This window comes from Phyllobates terribilis, unplaced genomic scaffold (genome assembly GCF_046119375.1).
Source record: "Phyllobates terribilis strain yellow unplaced genomic scaffold, ASM4611937v1 Scaffold_2__4_contigs__length_985480577, whole genome shotgun sequence".
NCBI classification, from domain to species: Eukaryota; Metazoa; Chordata; class Amphibia; order Anura; family Dendrobatidae; genus Phyllobates; species Phyllobates terribilis.
In genome coordinates, this window is record NW_027362762.1 from 808798815 (window position 1) to 808823358 (window position 24544).

At 43.1% G+C, this 24544-nt stretch overlaps 1 protein-coding gene across 1 annotated transcript; it reads left to right on the forward strand.

The window, feature by feature from the left end:
• Positions 1-1582: 1582 nt before the first annotated feature.
• Positions 1583-23440, forward strand: ZFX (zinc finger protein X-linked). The gene is made up of 8 exons (XM_073667553.1): positions 1583-1826; positions 10649-10745; positions 12337-12882; positions 15872-16015; positions 16128-16274; positions 16419-16556; positions 18163-18315; positions 20509-23440. Exons 2-8 carry the CDS (start codon positions 10679-10681, stop codon positions 21699-21701), a joined length of 2388 nt encoding a protein of 795 aa, XP_073523654.1. The 5' UTR covers positions 1583-1826; positions 10649-10678; the 3' UTR covers positions 21702-23440.
• The last annotated feature ends 1104 nt before the right edge of the window (positions 23441-24544 follow it).

Consider the following 24544-nt stretch of genomic DNA (forward strand, 5'->3'; position numbering starts at 1 on the left):
TGTTTGGGAGCACTTTTATTTGCATCATACTTTACTATGTTTCATTCAGGGTTTTTTATCCTTAGTTATTACATATTTAAATTAGGCCATATGCCTTTTACTGTTCTTACATAACAAATTATATTATTCCAATACAATTCCAAAAGTTAATTGTTTTATTTGATAAAGATTCCTCAATTGTAGACTTTTTTTTAATAAACATCAAGGTTGGCCCGCGACTTTCTCCAAGCTTTTAACTTTGGTCCTCTGTGTATTTGAGTTTGACATCCCTGGCCTAAAGGGCTATTCTCATCATGATAAAGGGTTACAATTGCAAAGAGGTTATAAAAACAAACAATTTTGAAATTTTACTTTTGATTAAAAATCCTCTGCAATCGGTGGCTAGTATCTTAGGCTTGGAGTGCAGAGCTTACAAGCTCTCTGCAACCGACTCTATAGAGCGCTAATGTATGAATTGTTTGTTCTAAACTAAAACCTCAGTATTCAGGTTAAATTGCTGTGTTGGGACTTTGCGACAAATAAGTGGGTTTTGGATTGCAGTTTGGGCACTCGGTCTCTAAAAGGTTCTCCATCATTAGTATAGGATATGCTGTATTATTACAGTGATTTTGGTATATGATGTATTACAGCAGATATCATGCATTATAGTACACTATATGCTGTATTATTGTACATGATGATGTATTATAGTAGATATGAGGCATGGTAGATTATTTGATCTTTTATTGTAGATTACTGTATATGCTGTATTATAGTAGTGTTATTGTATATTATATGATGTAGTATATTAGATTATATGCTGTATTACAGTAGATATGATGCATTACTGTAATATTTGCTGTATTGTATTATTGTAATTATGACATGTTAGATTATATGCTGATTATAAATGATACGTTGTATTTCCATGATAATTATATGATGTATTACAGTAGATTGTTATTGCATATGATGCATTATAGTACAGTATATGCTGGTGTTATTGTGCATTATGATGTATTAAAGATTATATGCTGTATTACAGTAGATCTGGTGCATTATAGATTATATGGCGCATTACAGTAGATATGATGCATTATAGATATGCTGTATTACAGTAGATATGATTATAGATTATATATTGTATTACAGTAGATGATGCATTAGATTATATTCTGTATTATACGATGTTTTAGTGTAGATTACGGTGTATGCTGTAGTAGATTGTGTTGTTGTATTATACATTAGTTTATAGCCAGTATGACAGTAGCTGAGGCATTATACACTCTGCTGTTATTGTGGATTATTTCCCTGATAGCTCTATGCCGTGCTCGTACAGCAGGTCTGCAGTCTGTGCTCAGCTATTGGGGCACAGACACTGGGGACACTGTGGGCCGCATATGCCGCCAGCCCAGGAGCCGGTCTCAGCCTGTTTGCCGGCAGTCCCTGCACAGTGCGGTTTTCATCATATTGCCCATGCTGCCGCCCGTGTGTACGGTCCTTCTCCCGGGGCAGACGCGGGCTCTCAGGCCGCGGCCTCCTCCGCTCTGGGCCCGGGCCTCTGTGGTGACAGCCCGTGTCTCTGCGGCCTCCCCCTTCCGCATTTTCCTGAGGCTCTGCGGCAGTGACGTCTCCGCTGACGGCGGCCCGGCCAGGAGAGCGGCGGCTTTTCCTCTCCCTCCTTCCCCCCTCTCTTTCTCTCTCAGCCATCGCTCGGCCCCTCCCTTTCTGCCTGTCGCACTCGCTCTCTACCTTCCCCCTCCCTTCGAATCAGCCATCGCGAACAGGCCTAACGGACCAGGAGCCCCGGTGCCGGTGCACGGAGAGAATCTCTGCAGCGTTCTCAGGTGAGGCCGCGGCGGGAGCGTGTGCGGAGGCCTGGGCGGGAGAAGAGCGCGGTCGGGGGGAAGCTGCAAGGCCGAGGAGGCGTTTGGCGGGGCTGCAGCCTGGGCTGTGCCTGGCAAGTGTGCAGGGAGGACCGGGGAGCGGCGCCGCCTAGTCCTCGGTGTAACGCCGCGCTGCTCCCGCGTTATCAGTGACGCCGCCGAGAGGAGACACAGGCCGCGGCCTTGTACGGCCCGTGTGTAGGCCTGCGTCCGACCGCCCGCCCTTCCAGGCCTCAGAGGAGGCCGCAGCTAGGCCCTGGTGGGGGCGGCGGCGCGGGCACGGCGGGCGGGTGCTCGGGGCTGCCTTTCCCGGCTTATCGCACACGACATGTAATAGTGTGGAGGGAGCTGTGTGCGGCCGACATTCTGCTCAGCCCTGACACAAGGCTGATACTACATAAACCGTACATGGTGCGGTGGAAGCAAGATGGCGCCGGCCCACATGCGGCGTGTGAGGGGAGCGCCGCCATCTTGGATCAGTGAGAGGGAACAGACGGCGGAGAGAGGGAGAGCGGCCTGAGCACACCCGGCCTGGGGCTGAGGCGGGCCCGGCCCGGACACTCCCTCCTGTCATCACTGACTTGTAGAGTTGTCCTCTGCTGAGGTGTTAAATGCAGGGCCTGGGTGATGGCTAGATATTATACAGTGATTATATATATATTTTAGTGGGGCAATACGTATTTGCTACACTGCCGATTTTGCACTTTTTCCCACTGCCAAAGACTGGAGAGATCTGTAATTTTTATCGTAGGAACACTTCACCTGTGAGAGACAGAATCTAAAAAAATCCAGAAAATCACATTGTATGATATTTACATAATTAACTTTCATTTTATTGCACAAAATAAGTATTTGATACAATAGAAAAACAGAACTGAATATTTGGTCCAGAAACCTTTGTTTGCAATTACAGAGGTCAGACGTTTCCTGTAGTTCTTCACCAAGTTTGCACACACTGCAGCAGGGATTTTGGCCCACTCCTCCATACAGATCTTCTCCAGATCTTTCAGGTTTCAGGGCAGTCACTGGGCAACATTGAGTTTCAGCTCCCTCCAAAGATTTTCTATTGGTTCAGGGTTTTTGACTGGTTAGGCCACTCCAGGACCTTGAAATGCTTCTTACACAGCCACTCCTTAGTTGCACTGGCTTTGTGTTTCGGGTCATTGTCATGCTGGAAGACCCAGCCAAGACCCATCTTCAATGCTCTTACCGAGGGAAGGATGTTGGACAAAATCTCGCAACACAAGACCCCATCCATCCTCCCTTCAATACGGTGCAGTCGACCTGTCCCCTTTGCAGAAAAGCACCCCCAAACTATGATGTTTCCTCCACCATGCTTCACGGTTGGGACGGTGTTCTTGGGGTTGTACTCATCCTTCTCCCTCCAAACACAGCGAGTGGAGTTGATACCAAAAAGTTCTATTTTGGTCTCCTCTGACCACATGACCTTCTCCCATGCCTCCTCTGAATCGTCTAGATGGTCATTGACAAACTTCAAACGTGCCTGGACATGTGCTGGTGTGAGCAGGGGGACCTTGCGTGCCCTGTAGGATTTTAATCCATGACGGCGTAGTGTGTTACTAACGATAATATTTGAGACTGTGGTCCCAGCTCTCTTCAGGGTATTGAACAAGTCCTCTTGTGTAGTTCTGGGCTGAGTCCTGACCTTTCTCAGAATCATCCTTACCCCACGAGGCGAGATCTTGCATGGAGCTCCAGACCGAGGAAGATTGACAGTAGCTTGTGTTTCTTCCATTTTCTAATTATTGCGCCAACAGTTGTTGCTTTCTCACCAAGCTGCTTGCCTATTGTCTTGTAGCCCATCCCAGCCTTGTGCAGGTCTACAATTTTGTCGCTGGTGTCCTAACACATCTATTTGGTCTGTGGTCTTGCCCATGGTGGAGAGGTTGGAGTGTGATAGACTGAGTGTGTGGACAGGTGTCTTTTATACAGGTAATGAGTGCAGGAGTAGGAGGGCTTCTTAAAGGAAAACTAACAAGTCTGTGAGAGCCAGAATTCTTGCTGGTTGATAGGTGATCAAATACGTATTTCATGCAATAAAATGCAATTTAATTATTTAAAAATCATACTATGTGATTTTCTGGTTTTTATTTTTAGACTCAGTCTCTCACAGTGTGTCAATTACTGTCTTCTGGACATCTGTCAAGTCAGCAGTCTTCCCCATGATTGTGGAGCCTACTGAAACAGACTAAGGGACCTTTTTAAATGCTTAGGAAGCCTTTGCAGGTGTTTTTGTTAATTATTTTAATTTACTGAGCTAATGACCTTTGTGTTTTCATTGGCTGTAAGCCATAATCATCAACATTAACAGAAATAAACACTCGAAATGGATCACTCTGTTTGTAATGACTATATATAATATGAGTTTAACTTTTTGTATTGAAGAACTGAAATAAGTTAAATTTTTGATGATATTCTAATTTTGTGAGATGCACCTGTAGGTATAAAAAGATCAGTATACAGATCTCAGTACTGTCCCCTCATATACTTGCACATGGTAATAAGATCGCCCCTAAGCCTTGGATTTTCAAAACTGAATAACCCCAAGTTTGATAACCTGCCTTTATATTTCAGTTCCCCCCCATTTCTGTAATGACCTTGGTCTCTCTTCTCTGTAACTGTTATAATTCGCCAAAAAATTAGTTTTTCAAGCGGAAGATGCTTTAGGAAACTCCTTTTCTCTCTGGGGTTTTGTATGCCTGAAGTATTTTTTTTTTATAGTTTCCAGAGTCCTTTTTGAGCGTTTTTCCAGCCTTTTAGCAAATCTTTCATACTGGCGGGTTCTGGCCTTTTTTTCTTTGAACTTCATTCAACTGTTAAGCGACTGCTAGTGTGTTTTTTTTAAGCAAAAATTATGACAAAACTCTGAGATCGCCTAAGAAATGGTCAACTCACTTATTTTATCCGTCTTTGGAAACCTGTAGCAGTTAAAGGGGTTGTCTGGTCCATATTGCTAAGTCTGCAATCACTCTGTGTGACTACAGACTTATGAATCCCCCCAGCACACGCACTGTGCGCTGCTGGGATTCACCGGTTTCGGGACTGGAGGGTATGTATGCGTTATATATACTCCCGGCCAGAGCCTGTCTAGTGGGCACGGTCTTGCTCCATATACTTGTATAGAGGGAGGATGCGCCCCGACTAGAGCGTGTGGCCTCAGTCCATACAAGTGTATGGAGCAAGGCTGCGCCCACTGGCCAGGAGTATATATAGCACATTCATACTTTCCAGTCCCAGCTCAGAAACTGGCGAATCCCCACAGCGCATAGTGCTGAAGTCAGGAGACCCCTTCGGCTGGGATAGTCACTGTGATTCAAACCCAGTCTGTTGTACAGATGTGTGAAATTGGCCGTATGTAGGAGACATTAGAAAGCTCAATGGTGGTCTATTTGCCTGCTTCACTATATTCTGATAATTTGGTTATGCCATTGTTAATCAGGGGCATTTAGTATAGCTCTAGAAATACATTCGAGCGTATTGGGAAATCTCCTTTTGATTATGCGATCCTTCCCTTAGGCTGTGTGCCCACTATGTGTTTTTTTAAGCGTTTCCGCAGCGGCAGTTCCGCTGCAGAAGCGCTTAAAAACCGATTGGTAGAAGGTCTGCCATGTTCCCCAATGATAATCCGCATGTGCTGTGCACATGCTGCGGATATTTCGCTCCAGATTATCATTGCGGAAAAATCCGCAGCACTACAAATTATTTTGCGGAATCGCAGCGTTTTCGCCGCCATTGACTTGCATTGGAACGCATGACATCCGCATCACTAGATATGCACATGCGGATATCATGCGGTCCAATGTGCGGATGGTACCCAGGTTTGGAGAAGAGGAGACTCTCCTCCAGACCCGGGTACCATAGTACCTGTAAAAAAAAAGAAATAAAAAATAAATATTATACTTACCTTCTGATGGCCCCCGGTGTCCTTATCCGATCCGTCCTGGCTTGCCGGTAGCTCGTGATGGTTTAAAAGGATCAGCCATGACGTCATTTAGTCATGTGACGGGTCGCGTGATCCGTCACATGACTAAATGATGTCATGGCTGGTCCTTTTAGACCATCGTGAGCTGCCGGCAAGCCAGGACGGATCGGATAAGGACACCGGGGGCCATCAGAAGGTAAGTATAATTTTTATTTTTTACCATTCTTTTGGTCACACTATCTAAATCCATGCCGGTTGCATGGATTTATATAGTGTGACCAAGTTGTCAAGCGCTTTCCAAGTGATGTTAAAATCGCTTGGAAAGCGCTTGACAACCCACATGCGGAAATGCATGTGAAGAACGCTTCACTTCCGCATGTCCCTGGCAGGAAAAATGCATGTACAATCCGCATGTACAATCTGCATGTACAATCCGCATGCGTTTTTTCTGTCAGGGAGATGCAGAAACGCTCAGGAAAAATCCAGAGCATTTCTGCATCGTGGGCACATAGCCTTATTGCATAGCTGAGAGTGACTTGGGCATTACAGTTCCTGTGTACTGAGTACAGGAAGAACATGACAAACCTCAAATGTAAGTCTTCTCATACTACCACCACAGTTCATAAGAGGAGGAGTATTTTTGTGCATTTCTTATTCAGACCTATTTATATTTCTGAAACAATTGTTACTTGGAACTTCTTAGGAATGTATCAGGTTAGCTCTTTTAGAGTATGTTTGTTATATATAATCGCACACCATGCAGGGTCATGTGAGTTTTTTGTCTCATGATGTAGGACACCTTTTAATGGAGTGTTCACATCTCTAAATAGCCATGTAGAATAACATACTTTTTTATCATATTTTAGCTACAGCATAAGTGAGAAAGTGAAACTTTAAATGGAGTCTGCCAGCACAAAATTACTATTCACATCAGGCACCAGTGTTGGTGCCCTCTTGGTGTAGCTGGGCAGCTCAGTGCACCTTCCTACTTGCTTGTTTTCTTTCTAGCTCTGTCCTTCTCTGGTTCCTGTAAAGACTGCTGTCAGTCAAGGAAGAGAAGGGCAGAGACAATGCAAAACAGTAGGTGGAAACATGCACAGAAATGTTTTGCCACTCCAGGAGTGCACAGAGTGCCTGTATTTGAACAGTCATTTTGTGCTGACAGATTCCCTTTATTGTGGTGCAGCATGTGCTCCACAAACTCACGGGGAATCTGTCAGCAGGTTTTGCTATGTAATCTGAGTGCACCGTGATGTAGTAGAAGAGACAATGAGTACAGTGATGTCTCACTTACTGGGCTGTGTTTTGCTGTTTCAATACAATCAGTGTTTTAGCAGCAGGAGACTTATTACTACAGGACAACTGGACTCCTGTCTTGTCGTCCAACCACATCCCCAGCACTGATTAGAAGCTCTCTGTTACTATACAAAGTACACAGAAAGCTGTGGCGTGGGCATATACACAGATCAACTGCTGAGCTCTGCTAAATCTGTAGCAGAGAAAACTGACTGCCACCATAACTGCTGCACCCAGTAAACTAAGTGATACACCGCTGGAATCAGGGTCTCTGCCCCTACCCCATTCTGCTGTCAGATTACATAGCCATAACCTGCTGACAAGATTCTCTTTAAGGCTATGGCTAGACAGTGTGTCTGAAACTTTTCGCACTGTGATGGCAAATTCCAGCACAATCCTGTTTCACAAGCATGTGACTCGCCCCCTGGGCCGTGGGGCACCCGGAACCGGGCTTCAGTGCGATGATGGGGGTAGTAGTGGCAACCCGATCCCGTGGCTCAGGGTGGTCAGACCAAATGCTGTGGCAGTCTATTTGTAGGGTTTTGAATGTCCGACTACGCCACCCGTGGATTGCGGTCAGGGGTAACCGCCGCTGCAAGGCAGACCGCTGAGGCTGGTGTTGGTGTGCAGCAGAGGGATAGGACAACTCCCCATGGGAAGAGTATAGCCTCAGGGCAGTGTAAGTGGATGCTGGGGGTGATGGTGCAGGCGCAGCATAAATAACACAGAGTCCAAAGATGGAGTCCAGGGATTTTACTCACAGTTGTTATCCATGTCACTTCTGTCAGCAATGACTGCCCAAGCCGTGCTGCGTCCGCCAGGTGAGGAGCTCGGTAAACCGCCTGGCAATTCAGGAGTATGGCACAGGACCCCCTTCTGTCCTTTTTCTGGCCTCTCGTGCCCCATCAGTGACCAAACTTCTGTCCAGCTGCCGCGGATCTTTGCGGGCAAACGTTGGCCCCCATTTCCCGCTATCCTATATGGTGCCTTCCTAGCAGGTTTGGCGGGGGGTCGCACCAGTAGATGATCACGACCTCCGGTTTTTGGCTGAGGGATAATTTACCTCCACCAACTTGGGAATCCGATACCCTTCCACAGCCTGACCCTTCACCCGATATAACGCGGGTTTGCAACGGTTGCTGTCCGTTCTGCTCTCTCTTAGGGTCCCTTCTGCCTCTTGTTTCTGGAGCCTTTCTACTCCTCTGTCTCTCCTCTTTCCTTCCTTCTCCTTCTTCTCTTCTCCTCTCTGTCTCCGGCCTTCACCCCAGGCCTGCCTCGTGGAGCTGAGCTCAGGCTGAGCCCCAGCCCCTGTCAGCCCTCTCTGGCTGAACTACTCTTCTCTCTGAACCTCTGAACTCACTACTGACTAAAGATGGCTCCCACCTTTTATCTGCTTCTCTGTGCTGAGCTCAGGTGACCTGCACCCAATGAGCTCCTTCCTATGCTCCAGAAACCGTCCCCTTCTGCTCCTACATCACTGGGTTCTTTACCCCCTCCCCACTCCAGCCAGGGACATGGTCAGTTGTGCCTGCATAAATGGGAGCACCGTCGAGCTGTCCCCCGGAAATGGGGTGAGTGTGTGTATGCAGCTACTGAGCTCTGGTCCATACTCCATCCTTACCTGGGAGTGAAATATCACACCTCTGGTTGAGGTGCAATACCCCTGTAGCAACCGAACCCTCGGGTCGCTACACATGCAGCCATTGACCTGTCGCAAGAAGGCCAGTGCACCCATTGGCCTGTGCCCTAAATCAGTGTTCTGCAACTTCAGTCCTCAAGGCCCACCAACAGGTCATGTTTTCAGGATTTCCTTAGTATTGCTCAGGTGATAATTCCATCATCTGTGCAATACTAAGGAAATTCTGAAAACATGATCTGTTGGGGAACACTGCCCTAAATGATGGCCGTGGTGTCCAGCCAAGATCTCATGAGACGAGATCTCTGTTCCCAAAACCTCAATGTGTGCATACGCCGCCTCTGGCGGCCATTTTCCTGAAGCCCACTACAGGGAAATCAACGGAAAGGGGACTCAGCTCACTACCGACATTTTATGAAAGCCCAGATCCCACAGCATTGCATTGCCGGTACACCCCCCTCCACCCAGCCCATAGCATCGCCCCACTGCCGCCACCCCTACCTTCGGATTATAAAACGCACTCCCCATTTTCCTCCTAAATTTGAGAGGGGAAGGGGGATGCGTCTTATAATCTGAAAAGTACGGCGGCTGGGTAGAAAGGCAAAATGAGCAATTATAAGTACACAGTATTGTATAATATGATGACTGCAACACTGTATATTAACCCCTTTCTGACCCAGGGCGTATTAGTACGTATCTGTGCCCTGGGCCTTATGGCCCTGATACTTATTAATACGCCCTGGCGATTTCGCCCGCACACAAGTGGTGCAGGCGAGATCGCCGCCGGGTGTTAGCTGATTGTTACAGCTGACACCCGGTACTATGTGCAGGGAGCGGTCCCGCATCGCTCCCTGCACATTAACCCCCAAAATGCTGAGATCGAATGCAGCATTCCGGTGGCAAGAGGAGGTAAGCGCGATACTTACCTTCTCTGCCGGCGTCCAGCGGCTTCTAAATCCGGTCCCGGATGTTGCCATGGTGACCCAACGTCATCATGACAACATCCGGGACACCAGGAGGCAGGAAGTTGCTTTGGTCATGCGCAGTGCACGACCAAAGTAGCGCTGCACAGGGAGAAGTTGACAGGCTGCATGGCATAGGGAGCTGCTGCTCTCTATGCCATGCAGGCGATTAGGCTGCAAAAAGTGAAAGTACCATAGTGGGACAATGTAAACAAGTAATAAAAATGTCAGAAAGTGAAAAAAAAAAAAAAATTGTAAAAATATTTTTAAAAAAAAATTTTGTTCCAAAATTGTGGTGATGTAAAGTAGACATGTGGGAAATGTTATTTATTAACTATTTTGGTGTGACATATCTCTCTGATTTAAGGGCATAAAAATTTAAATTTTGAAAATTGCTAAATTTTCAAAATTTTTGCCAAATTTCCGATATTTTCACAAATAAACGCAAGTGATATCGAAGAAATTTTACCACTATCATGAAATATAATATGTCACGAAAAAAACAATCTGAGAATCAGGGGGATCCGTTGAAGTGTTCCAGAGTTATTACCTCATAAAGTGACAGTGGTCAGAATTGTAAAAATTGGCCCGGTCATTAACGTGCAAACCACCCTCAGGGGTAAAGGGGTTAAGAGGATAAAAAATTTGATGGGAGTGCTTCTTTAAGGCATGGAGAAATGCAACTGCATGCTGGGCAGTACAATATCAAGGCCCAGCAATATCATTCTTAGCAAACCTATCGCCCAGTTATGTCTCCACCACGAATGACAGATCACATGAGAAAGTATCTCTGGGCTACATGTTATAACATTGCCCATCACCCATCATAGCATCGCTGATGATGTCTTGTATATAGAAATTATACCCAACAATGTTGGAGGTGTCACATTTTACAAGCTTTGTGTTTGAATCATCTTGGTAATTGTACATTTTTTATATTTTACAGAATAAAATCAGCTAATGATTGTTCAGAGTCATGGAAGAAGATGTGGCCGAGCTTGCGCTGCGAGCAACAGAACCACATGCTTTTTTTCATACTTCAGGTACTTCTACATTTACATGGATGTGATTATATCTCCTGCACATGATTACAAGTATATTAAGCACAATATAGTAATCAAGAGCATTTAATATTTTGTCTGATGAAAATGTAAGTAGAAATCACATGTAATGGCTTGTTCATTAAACAAATTTGATAATTAAAACTGTAAGGAAACTAAAGCATCATTTCCACTGCAGTATTTACGTGTAGTGTCCGTCGTTTCCTATGTTTTTGCCCATACCTGTTGTGTAAATGCCAAGAAGTCAGTGGCTGTAGCATTGTGTCACAGAGAAGGAAACATCAGATGGCCATGCTCTGCTCTTTGGAGAAAAATGAGGAGACTAATTTATACATGCAGCATAGCCTATGGCCACATACACATATCAGTCAGCAAATGTCTTAATTGGGCAGATTAAGTATGATTATATTACAGTACTTCTTATTTTCTCACTCTTGCATCCCAATCACCAAGAATATTGAGCTCGATGATATAAAAGCCAGACTCTCAGCTTTTTATTCATACCAAGGTATAAGCACTAGCTGTTTATATTCTAGAAACGACAAGCATTTAAAGGCAAGGTACATTAAATGTGTCTTTAAGAGTTAGAGGGTTAAAAGAGAACCACAGAGTTCTTTATAAAAAGTTTTAATAACAATGTGCAAAAAACATTTTTCATGGCCTGTTGTGCATATGTTCCCTTATCCCCATGTCAGTGCTTCTATGCCAGGCATGTCAAACTCAAACACAGCGAGGGCCAAAATAAAAAACTTGGGACAAAGTTGTGGGCCAACCAGTATACAGTATAATGGGCCACACCTAGTCCTCCATACAGTATAATGGGCCCCACATAGTCCTCCATACGCTATAATGGGCCCCACATAGTCCTCCATACGCTATAATGGGCCCCACATAGTCCTCCATACAGTATAATAGGCCTCACATAGTCCTCCATACGGTATAATAGGCCTCACATAGTCCTCCATACGGTATAATAGGCCTCACATAGTCCTCCATACGGTATAATAGGCCTCACATAGTCCTCCATACGGTATAATAAGCCTCACGTAGTCCTCCATATGGTATAATAGGCCTCACGTAGTCCTCCATACGGTATAATGGGCCCCACGTAGCCCTCCATACGGTATAGTGGGCCCCACGTAGCCCTCCATACGGAATAGTGGGCCCCACGTAGCCCTCCATACGGAATAGTGGGCCCCACGTAGCCCTCCATACGGAATAGTGGGCCCCACGTAGCCCTCCATACGGAATAGTGGGCCCCACGTAGCCCTCCATACGGAATAGTGGGCCCCACGTAGCCCTCCATACGGAATAATGGGCCCCACATAGGGGTGGCTGTTCTGGTGTCTTGGGCCAAATATAACCAGGTTCTATGCTCTCATGGTTCAGAGTTGTCTCTGTGGCTGATTGCACAGAGCATGTTCCACCCTATTAAATACAGTATCGGATTAGTAAAGATTCTGAACAGAGTGAATGATTATTCATAATTTAAGTACTGGTCATTAGATGTGCCTCAATAACATGAATTTATTGCAGTGTTTGACTTATTTGTTTTCATTTCACCATGTTCTAGAAACGGGAACCCCTCACCTTAATGGGAATGAGATAATTGTGGAAATCCAAGAGACTCTCTTTGTGGCGGATGGAGACTGTGGCATGACTGTTCAAGGTTTCCACGATGATTCAGACTCCGTTGTTATTCAGGACGTAATAGAAGATGTGGTGATTGAGGATGTGCAATGTTCTGATATCTTGGATGGAACACGGGTATCGGAGACCGTAATAATACCGGAGCAGGTCCTGGAGGATGAGATTGGCCCTGACACAGAGGAACAGGAGCTGGAAGATGACGTGTTATCCCATTGTGATGTTCCTGACAATGTTTTAGACTCTGCTCTAGTGGAAGGAGCATTGACTGTTGCCAGCAGTAGAAATGCTGTCCATCCAAATCACATAGTAGGAGATGAGATGGCAGAGGATGGTCTTGGTGATGACATGATTTCAGAAGAAGTCCTTGTAGCAGACTGTGCTTCAGAGGCAGTGATTGATGCGAATGGCATTCCAGTGCAAGGTCCTGATGGGGAAGAAGTGAATTGTGATGACTACCTTATGATATCTTGTAAGTTACAGTACCCGTTAATTTTTACACAACTGATACAACAATATGCTATTGGCACATTATAACAATATACTTAACTCTTGAGAACAGTGGATAGGACATATTGAAATGCCACATTTGTGATCTGCCATCTGCATAAACATTTGATTCCTTTAACAAAACATTGCACGCAAAATTTTGATTCTTTGGAAAATGTCTCCATTTCTGCAGTGATACTTTTGCGCTTCAGATTGATAAAGGGGTCAAATATAACTACCTGAAAAAAAATTCAATTTATAGTGGGCATATGGCTGGAATAAAGAAATTCACTTTAACCCTAGAACACATGACCATAAAAATCTACACTTTCACATACCTGGGGCCTTTTAGGCCCTTGTGCAAATAACATGGAATAACTCAAACAAAAATGACAAACAACTATATACCTGAGGAATACCTAGAGTTTCAAAATTCTAACTAAAGAAATCTTGCAGAAAATAGAAAACCATTAACAGGGCGGGCCTGCGAGGCCCCAGGTATGCGTTCTAGGGTTAAAGGGAGGTTCAGCTAGGCAAAAACTTGTTTTAATGTCTTTCAGATGGAAAAAAAAAAAAAATCTGATGCACTTTAAATAATTTAGGTTCCTTGATGTTGAGATTTTTAGCGTCGGCCCTCTTCTGTCTCTGTATCAACTAAGCTGGAGGAGGGACTGGCTTATCTATTTAAATGAGCCATACAGAGAGCCCCTTTCAAGCAAATCACTGACAAAGACAGAGGGAGAAGAAACTTTCTCTTATTTCTAAACCAAGCCATAATGGACAAGACCCTGCAATCTGTGGAAAAATCTTGATATAGGGGCATTTTTCTTAATGTAAAGTGCTGCGGAATTTGTTGGCGCTATATAAATAAAAAAATATTATTATTAATGCTTTGTGGATGAAGTACATGATAGGATGTACTACTATCTTGTATCCCCTGGCATGGACCTGGCTCAGGAGCTGAGCCTGCACATTGCCTGATACCAGTCACTGAAATTTAACCAGACAGTGGCATTTAAATGGCATAATTGCTGGAGCGGGCGCACACCTGCTCCCACCTGCTTTCCACTACTCACCACCCCACAATGCGATTTCAGGATACCGATGGGTTGTTTTGGCAGCTGGTGGCCCCCTGAAAGCCCCCATTGCTGCCACCGTAGTCTTCATGTGAAGCCCTTCATAGGAGAACGCCATTTTGACTGCAATACATTAGTGTTACAGTATGTAGAACAAGCAATCAGATGATCGCAAGTTCAAGTGCCCTAAAAGCACTGAAAATATGAATAAAAATAATTTTGAATTGCTTATTTTAACCCCCTTTAAAAATAAAGATATTAAAATGAAAATGAGGATATTTGGTATCCCTGTGCCTTTGAAAGTCAGATCTATAAACCTATATGGTAAATGCCTTAAAAAACAAAAAACTAGAATTGTGATTTTTTTCAGTAAAAAAAAGACAATGGAAAAGGCGATCATATTGTCATATGTACCATAAAATAATATCAACAAAAATATCTGCACATCACGCAAAAAATAAACCTTTACAGAGTTCCATCAACCGGAAAAAGTTAGTGGTTGCTGACGACGGTGTGTTTTTTTTTACAGCACTCCTAACTGTGAATCATGTCGCCAAGTAATTTTTACGGCACAATGAACAACATGAAAATAAAACCCTCAAAACAACGGCAGAGTTGGATTTTCTTCAGCATTTCAGCCCTCTTTTTTCTTCCCATTTTATTAGTACATTGTATGGTAAAATGAATGATTTCATTCAAAACTACAACTTGTATGGTTGTATCAAAGGAGAAATAAATATTTATTGCATTTAATGAGTGGGACTAACTCCCTTTGTGACCACTCCAGGATTTTCTTAGGTATAAACCCCAAATAATGGTGCTCTTTGAAAGTGTAATCAAGCAGGAAATATCAATAAAGGAGAAATTAAGAGGTCTCTGCAAATTTTTCCCCTATTATTTATGTGATGTAGTGAAAGTGTCGTAAAATACTTACCGATTGCTGTCTTCCCCGGTTTCCAGCACCACTCTGGTCCTTTTCTGGGCCACTTGACCTGAAATCAGACTCTCCGGCTCACTCAGAGGTTCATGTGAGCAAGAAGTCTCTTCCTCATTGTAAGTTCTTGGAGTCTCTGTCTCATGGCCTTACACTGGGAAAGCGGCATTGGCCCACACAGCATGAGCTGAAGAGCGGCTACGTGGGCCAGTAGAGGAGTGGAGCAGCGCTGGAAATTAGGGAAAACAGTGATTGAGAAGTATTTTGGTACACTTCCCTACATAACATACATAATTAGACGGTATTAAGGAAGGGATGGGGACAGGACTATAGGGGAGAGTGAGTCCAGCTTGCCGGTCAGAGTGACCGGTCACAAAGCACATATAGCAGGGAGAGGTCAGTCTGAGTCCCGGATGAGCATCAAATATTGGGAAGTTTGGTAATCTGGCCAAGGCGGCCATGTTTAGTAAAGTGTATGGGCACTCTAACACTAATTGGATTTGTCTACACTACTGAGCAATTTAAGATAAACCTGAGAGGATATGGTAAACTAAGATTTTATTGGCTGAGGGCTTTATTTCACATTTATCTGCTGGTATGTAAGGGTTTTCCTGAGAAGAAGACGTCACCACATTACTTCTGTCACTATCACTTCCATATTATATCACACATATTAGTAAAGGGCACATCCCAACAGATAAGTGTGATGAAAATTGGCCCTAGAGCCATATTTTGCACTGATGAGGAGTAAGGAGCCAGAACAGTTGTCTGCATGTTGGCAGAGCGGATTCTGTATCTGCTGCTCACCAGCTGTTCTGCACTGCATAGTCATTAAGGGCACACAGATATGTTGCGTAGCTATGTGCTGCATATGTGAATGTAAAACTACCTTCTTTAGCTGTGTTCTACAGGTATAGTGGGTTTTCTTGTAATACATATTTTTTTATACTTTAACTGTTTAGTGGACGATGCTGAAAAGATTGAAGATGGTGCAGAAGAAATCACTATGGGTTGTGAAGTGGATGGAGACCCAACCAAGTTAGATGGCTCATGTCCAGAAGTCATCAAGGTTTACATCTTTAAGGCAGACCCTGGGGAAGACTTGGGTATGAAAGTTTAATTTCATAGTGAAATCACTTTGTTACTTATGCATGAGACACTGTGTTAAATAATTATGTTTGACCTTCTTTATTGTAACATTAGTGTCTTCCTTGTCAGGTGGCACTGTGGACATTGTAGAAAGTGAGTCTGAAAATGATCCAGGAGATGGACTTCTCGATCCTCATACTGGTGGTCGTCTTCTTCCTCGTGAAAAAATGGTTTACATAGATGTGAATGACTGTCAGAATGATAATGATGATTTGGGTGAGTTCACTCGCTGACTTCATACTGGTCCTTTCCGTACAGTGTGTATTCTGTAGGTTGTCTGTTGGCCACAGCTACTTCTAGTTTGCAGTTTCATCCATTGCTCTGGTTTGCAGATCTAGATGTATGTTTTTGTTTCTTCAGATGTAGCAGAAATTGCTGATGAAGTGTATATGGAGGTGATTGTTGGAGAGGAAGATGCTGCAATAACACATGAACATCAGCTGGATGATGCCGAACTAAGCAAGACTTTCATGCCGGTTGCCTGGGCTGCTGCTTATGGTAAAGGCCAGATGTCGCATATTTTCTGTATTTGCATTAAACACTAAGTGGCCAATTTATTACTGTCATCTTACTAATATCTTGAGTTACATTTTGTCTCCCTCTTATGGTGTGCACAACTTTGTACTGTTCTTTGTGGTTATGACTCTTCTTTGTGCTTCTGTTTATCTTTGTAAGGCCAAGTTCACCCGTTCAGTATTTGGTCAGTATTCCACATCAGTATTTGTAAGGCAAAACCAGGAGTGGGTGATAAATACAGAAGTGGTGACGTGTTTCTATTATACTTTTCCTCTGATTGTTCCACTACTGGTTTTGGCTTACAAATACTGAGGTAAAATACTGACCAAATACTGAACGTGTGAACGTGGCCCAAGTCTAACAATCTCACATTTAAAGGGAACCTGTCATCATATTAATACTGCTGAAATACAGGCAGCATGAATTGGACGCTGGCTGCGCTGTTGCAGGCGTGTATGTTTTAATACTTTGTGAATATGTGTCTCTGATGACAAGTCTTTGGCTGGTCCTCAGCTAGCTTCTCCTTGCCTGATCCCTTCGACTGACAGGTCTTTCCTTATGTATACGTAGGAGAGCCAGCCAGACCTGCCTCCGACTAGTCGACCAAGACACACAGTGCCTGGTTGACTTTTTTGCAAAAGTTTGTTTTCTCCTCCTTTATAGAAATATTACCAATGTAGCACTTCATGTTACGAGCGTTAAAACTTTGTCCACAGTCATCCCACTTTCTGTGATTGTGAGATGACATCTGTTGCTCATTATGAATTAAAATCACTGGTAGTGTCTGCATGTTTTTATATTAACCTTCCTATACCTGCAGTGACTTCATGTTCAAAGTAGTAGTATCACTTTCCTTAAAGGGAGACTGTCACCCCTAAAACTGAACAATATAGACTTTATACGGCCAAAGCTCCCTATATGAAAATCAAACCGGTACTGTAGATTTTAACAAATGTGTTAGAAAAACCGCTCTATCACAGTGCATCTTTGGTGTGGCCAAGGGCTTGCTTTGCCTGATCTAATACTGTGTGAGCTTATGCAGGGGCCGAGCTCTCACACTCTGCTGTGTATGGGTGCTGCTTGCTACACACAGAATTACAAAGCACTGATGCTGACAGGAGAGGGATGAGATTGCGCACACACTGGTTGTGCGCAGGGCAGGCGTGCTGTCACCCCCCCCATCTGTGTATAGTATCCACATGCTACACTCAGGGTCACACAGCAGCATATGGCCACTGTACACAGGAGAATGAGATGAGAGGGCGCGTACACTGAAATTGTGCTAGTTTTCATCCCTCTCCTGTACGCTTCGGCTGCCGCTGCTTTGACATCCCGTGTGTAGCAACGTCTATACACCGGGAATGTGAACTGAAGCCCCTGACTGTTTTCTTCTAAAATGTACTGTACCAGTATGATTTTTATAGGCGCTAAGTCCCTATATGAAGATCTGAATGGTTACATTTCATTTTTGGGGTGACAGATTCCCTTTAAAATGTCATAACTGGTCATAATAAACCATCCCCCATTGTGATTATTGCTATGTGGCGGCTTGTCGGATCTTCTTGATGATTTCGATTTTGTGTTCTAGGTAATAGTATGAATAACAGCTTGGAGGGCGTGGAGCACAGGAATGGCACTGCTAGCGCCCTATTGCACATAGATGAGTCTGATGGCCTGGACAGGCTCGCAAAGCAAAAACCAAAGAAAAAGAGAAGAGGAGAAAACCGTCAGTACCAAACAGGTGTGTGCTTCTGATTATACTGGGTCTTATACCATATTTTTCGGACTATAAGACGCACCCCAAATTTTCAGGAGGAACATAGGTAAAAAAAAAATTGAATATGTCAAATAGGGGTCCATCTTACAGTCTGAATTCAGGTTACTGGCAAGGGGCGGCGGTGGTGTTGGTGGTGGAGCGGGGTCACAGGAGATGTTCGTAGGTGCGACGCTGCGGGGTGATGCTGCGAGTCCCATCCCAGGCTGGAAAAAGGGGGGCTGCTCGGTGGCAGGAGTGCGTCTTATAGTCCGAAAAATACAGTAACAGGTTTTCATCGAGAAGGTTGGCAGTATGCAGCCAAAAACTTTAGAGATATTTTCCTATTAGGTTTTCCAGAGCGTAAACATTTTGTCTCCACAGTTCTGAAACTCAAAACATTTCAAAATGTTATGATTCAACTTCCAGTTCTCTGTACCCAACAAATGTAGATTAAGGCCACACTCCTATGCCACATTTCCTTTGTATATGCCATTAAAGCTTCTTTTTTTTTTAAACTGCAAATATAATAAGGCTGCATCATGCTCGTGGTTTTCCAAAATTGCGGCACCATAATTACAGTAAATGGTGGCAAGAAAAACACCGTGGCTGCAGAAGGCAGTGTAGCCTTACTGTTTTGGGTAAAGTACACATTAAAGGTTATGGATTTTGCTTTTTCATGAATATTAACAAGTTTACACTTGAACAGTTCATAAAAGGGGAAGTCCTTTTAAAGTACATACACACAAGTCTTTTTGCTGACTTTTTAGAGCAGACACTCCCAGGTTTTTGAGAGAGTTTTGAAGCGTTTCCACTAAGTGTGATCAGACCCTTAAACTCAAGAAACATAATACCTCAAGCACGCCACTAGAGGTCCTATATGATTAATACATTTTTCTTCCCTTTTACTAGAGTTTATATTGAAAGGTATGCATTGATGCATCAATATATAGCACACAGATCAGCATTGCTGATGCCATGGTTAGCTTCCTCGGGGCGTCTCATGCTGAGCTGCACACTGTTCAACTGCTGAGAACTTACACTAAAGTAACATGTAAATTTCACATGGGGAAGGACATTGAATTATTTAAAAAAGTAGCAAGAAAAAAATGGTTGTTTTAAAAGTAAAAATGAAACTGAGGGCCTGTTATCTGATGATTGTGACTGGCTGCTAGTACTGTATGTTCTGTGTATGTACACAGTTTACAGTAGTCACAGGCTGTTTTCTTAAAGGTACACAGTCATATGTTTCTGTATGTGTATATATTCACATGCACCTCCCTTTATAACCAAACAAATATTGGCTGCAGTTATTCACATGACACACAAGTGGCTGCGGCTCATCCCATACTGAGTGAGCTCAGGATTTTATAGACATTCAGGGAAAGCAATTGTTATATTGCACAAAATCACTTTCAGTATCACATCACTATAGAGTGTGAGCTATAAAATTAGTGCCAAAAACAGGTGACAGTTTTTCTCTTTAATGTCGGATAACACTATTGACCTGCAGCAATAAGATTAATCTGTAAGTTAATAGCGTTAGGAAGGTGCCCGCTTGGTATGCTGAAAGTGAGGCACCAACTTTCTTCTTTCCAGGAGCCTCCGGCATTCAGTCATGCAGGTGTAAGAATGCCCCAGAACTTTGACTGACAGCCGGCTCTGCATAGGTGTGCTGCTCGGCTGGCTGTCAGTCACAGTGCTGCGTTTTGCTTACAGTCGTCATTCACAATATAATGATCGGTGACTGAAAGCCGGCGGCTCCCAGGAGGAATAAAGGTAATTTTCTACTGGGTGCCGAACTTTCAGTACAACAGCTGGACACCTTCCTAACACTATTAACCTGCAGATTAACCCCACATATGCAGGTCAATAGCGTTATCCGACAATACACGTTCCCTTTTTAAAACACGTAAAACTGAATGTATAAGTCTTTAGTAGCAGTTTATATCTGCAGGAGACTCCTGTACATAGAAGCCATGATTTCATGGTCTCAGGATATCTGTGACTGCTGTAAATCCCCAAACATCATAAATGAGATTCAGGCTTTCAAAACAGTAGCAAATGCCTCTTACTGTATCTGGAGATATCAGGAAAAAAATGTGACTTTATTTCAACTTTTTCCCTTCAAATTTCTTCATCAGTAACGTGTGAATATGTGTTGTTTGTTTTATTTTCTAGCCATAATTATTGGCCCTGATGGCCACCCACTTACCGTTTACCCATGTATGATCTGCGGCAAGAAATTCAAGTCCCGCGGCTTTCTGAAGAGGCACATGAAGAACCACCCCGAACATCTGGTGCGTAAGAAATATCGCTGCACTGACTGTGACTATACCACCAATAAAAAAGTAAGTCTACATAACCACCTGGAGAGTCACAAGCTGTCTGCTGTAGTTATTAAAACCGAGAAGGAATTGGATTGCGATGAATGCGGAAAAGTATTTCTACATGCGAATGCTTTGTTTGCCCACAAGCTGACACACAAGGAAAAGGCGGGCAACAAAATGCACAAGTGCAAGTTCTGTGACTACGAAACTGCTGAACAGGGCTTGTTAAATAGACACCTTTTGGCCGTACACAGCAAGAGCTTTCCTCACATCTGTGTGGAGTGTGGGAAAGGTTTCCGTCACCCATCAGAATTAAAGAAGCACATGCGCACTCATACCGGCGAGAAGCCATACACCTGTCAATATTGTGACTACAAATCTGCTGACTCCTCCAATTTGAAAACTCATGTTAAGACAAAGCACAGCAAAGAAATTCCATTCAAGTGTGAGATATGTCTCCAGACATTCGCAGACTCTAAGGATTTGCAGGCACACGTCATCCTGCATCAGGAGAGCAAAAGTCATCAGTGCCTGCATTGTGACCACAAGAGCTCTAACTCGAGTGACCTGAAAAGGCATATTATCTCTGTGCACACCAAGGACTATCCTCACAAGTGTGAAGTCTGTGAGAAGGGCTTCCACCGGCCCTCGGAGCTTAAAAAGCATGAAGCTGCGCACAGGGGTAAAAAGATGCATCAGTGCCGGCATTGTGAGTTCCAAATTGCGGACCCTTTTGTGTTAAGCCGCCACATTTTGTCTGTACATACTAAGGAGTTGCCGTTCAGGTGCAAACGCTGCCGTAAAGGCTTCAGGCAGCAACAAGAACTGAAAAAGCACATGAAGTCTCACAGTGGTAAAAAAGTGTATCAGTGTGAGTACTGCGAGTACAACACCACAGACGCTTCTGGCTTTAAACGCCATGTCATTTCCATCCACACCAAAGACTATCCCCACAGATGCGACTACTGCAAGAAAGGCTTTCGCCGGCCATCGGAAAAGAATCAACACACAATGAAACATCATAAAGAGGCTAGCTTAGTGTGACTTGGTCTATTGTGGTCATTTGCTGAGTATTGCTTAAATATACCCGTTCTTGAAGAGATCCTGTCAGGTTTTTTTTTTATTGTTAATAATCTATGTGCCTCTAATCTAATACTTATTTTTATATTCGAGTCCTACTCTTGTTTTATTTAACAAAGTTGTAAATACAAGGAGACCACTGGATACTTGTGTTCAGTTCATTTGTCCAGATTCTTGTAAATTTCCCCCTCAGTATCAATTCCTCTTAGCCCATCAAGGCCCGCTTTCCACAGATCACACAGTGCACTTTTTTTCCCACATGGAAAACTTGGGAGTGTGTCCTAAAGATACAAGTAAAAACAAAATTGTTCTCTTTTTGGATCCACATTTGGTCTTAGCTGGAAATGTTTATTAAAAACTACACTCTGAGTAAAGGTTTTAAATGTGGATTCTGGAAACTTAAATGGGTTGTCCAGACTTAGGCTACAAATCTTCAGTTACTCTTTGTGACTGCAGACTTGTGAATTCTCACATCTCGTGCACTGCGCGCTGTCAGAATTTTTCCAGTGCTGCAAGTATGGGATTTGCATGTTGAAAAAAGGAAAAAAAGTTTCAGTTTTAAAGTTTCTCCAAAAATGTAATTCTTTATTAATCCATCTTAAAATTTCCTGATGTCACAAGGTGAGTATAAAATCCATATAGCAACACGTAACCAATGCTAACCAGCGTTCTTTATCAAGCTGTCAGGATGCTCCAGTGCTGCAAGTATGGGATTTGCATACATGTGGTCATGTGCCGACTAGACATGTGTGGTCTCGCTCAATGCAAGTGCATTGAGGGAGGCCAGACATGTCTAGTCACAATGTGGCCGGAAGTATGCAAATCGCATACTAGCAGTCACATGACGGCCAGTTCCCGGCACTCAGCGAGCAGTGTGCGCAATCTAAGGATTCACAAGCCTGCAGTCACATAGTGTACCCTAAGGTGGGACAGCCCCTTTAAATTGATTACCTAGTCTTAGTCTTATCCTATCAATGTGTGATCTTTACTGAGTTCCACACACAAACCCTCAGTGATTAGAACAAAAACAGGGACTTGCAAGAGATTTCTGGTCGCTTCTACCTTAAATTACACCGTGACATCCGTGCCCATGAGGCTGTGGCTGGTGCTGTGGCTTAGGTCATGTGAATGAACGGTTGTAGTTCCAGGCACAACACCACGGACGCATGTGCTGTACGGTAGTGAAAGGGCCATTACTGCACTTTCTTTTGATCCTGGGGATTTTCGTGTCATGACACCAACTATTCACACATTGGAGGACTATCCTAACTATTGGTCATCAATGTAGATTTCCATACCAATGCTTTACACTTGATGGAAGGTCATTTTCTGAAGAGACGTAATGTCTCATAACTTAAACTTTCTTATAACTTTAATTCAGGTCTTTGAGCCAGAAAGGAAAGCTCGGCTAATCTATAATTGCAAAGCTTACCAGAGAGGTCTTGTTGATCCATTTTTATTTATTGGTATTTTCAAATCTGAATTAACCAGATGACCCATGTAGGGGAGAGTATTTACTAATGTAAAACTGTAATCCTTGTCCTTATTGTGGGTTCACAAATACACTGTCGTTCTTTCCATGGGTTCTCTAGGTTTGTGGCTTTTTTTTCCCTTCATCTGTTTTGTAGACTGTGCTATTCCCTTGTAATTTGGATGTTACTGAAGATCCTTTTTAAAGAATAAAAAGTCTATTTCAGAATATATTTCCGGTATTTTAAAGAGGTTTTTTTAGATGTTGTCTTTTTAAAATAAATAATAAAAATCGTATACTTCACAAAAAGCAACTATATCTTCAGGTTGAGAAACTAAATACTTTATTGTAATATAGACAAACTAAATGGGAAAGCTGGAGAAATACTTACAATAAAAGTATTGATGGCTATTTTGTATAAAACGTTGACAACTGATAATTTTATTTGCATCAGAAGATTTATTGTCAGAAGCTATGCAGTGCAATTATGCAAAGAGCAATGTAGATATATTCACGTATTACATAATGAACTAGATGGCACGCCGTTAGCAGTGTACCGTACGTAACGATCAGATGTACTTCTTCGTCTGTCCTGTCAATGAATTGGCACATGGAATTTTATGGAGATTTTAAATGCTGTTTACACTTGTGATGTTTGGCTTTTTTTTTTTCTTTTTTTTTTTTTTTTAATTTGGGTCTTAAATTATTGAAAATTTGCACTTTTTAATATAACTGCTAGTGTTTTTCTGCATGCAGATTACAAGTAGCTTTGGGAGAAAATCAGACTAGTATTGCAAACAGAAAAAAATTGATTAAAGTCCCATTAATGTTTTGCATCTTTGTGGATTGTATAAAATGTTAACGGCACTTTCTTACAATGGACTTTTGTAATATATCTTGATCCGCTCCCTATGCTTTATATACAGTCAAGATGTTTTATTTCTTTGCACATAAGACACTAAACTTGTACAAAACTTGTCCTGTGCTAAATGTTAAGAGAACATTCATCCGTGTAGAACATGAGAAGTACTTGATGCCAATGTGAAGGTGGGGGTCCTCCGTGTCGGCTCACACTGTAAGTAGGGCTTTTCTTCACTTGGACGTTTCTTGTGAGTTACCAGAATGTATTACATTAGCCTCTAATAGTTACTGAGATTGCTCCAAAACATACGACAAATCCACACAGTGTTCATTATTCCCAACATGCATTCAGTTCTTCTACATAGAATATAATCAAGATTCATTTTACTTTTTGTTCCAAGAACGGGGCTGTATAAATGTACATTTGTGTTTTGTTAAACTTGTTTTTTGTTTTTTTTTAATACATCATTCATCT

Excerpts from the sequence above, each read along its gene's own strand:
- ZFX (XM_073667553.1), top strand. The coding sequence starts at position 10,679 with ATGGAAGAAGATGTGGCCGAGCTTGCGCTGCGAGCAACAGAACCACAT. Across the intron at positions 16,016-16,127 it reads AGACCCTGGGGAAGACTTGG|GTGGCACTGTGGACATTGTA; the intron begins GTATGAAAGTTT and ends CTTCCTTGTCAG. Across the intron at positions 16,557-18,162 it reads TGCCTGGGCTGCTGCTTATG|GTAATAGTATGAATAACAGC; the intron begins GTAAAGGCCAGA and ends TTTGTGTTCTAG.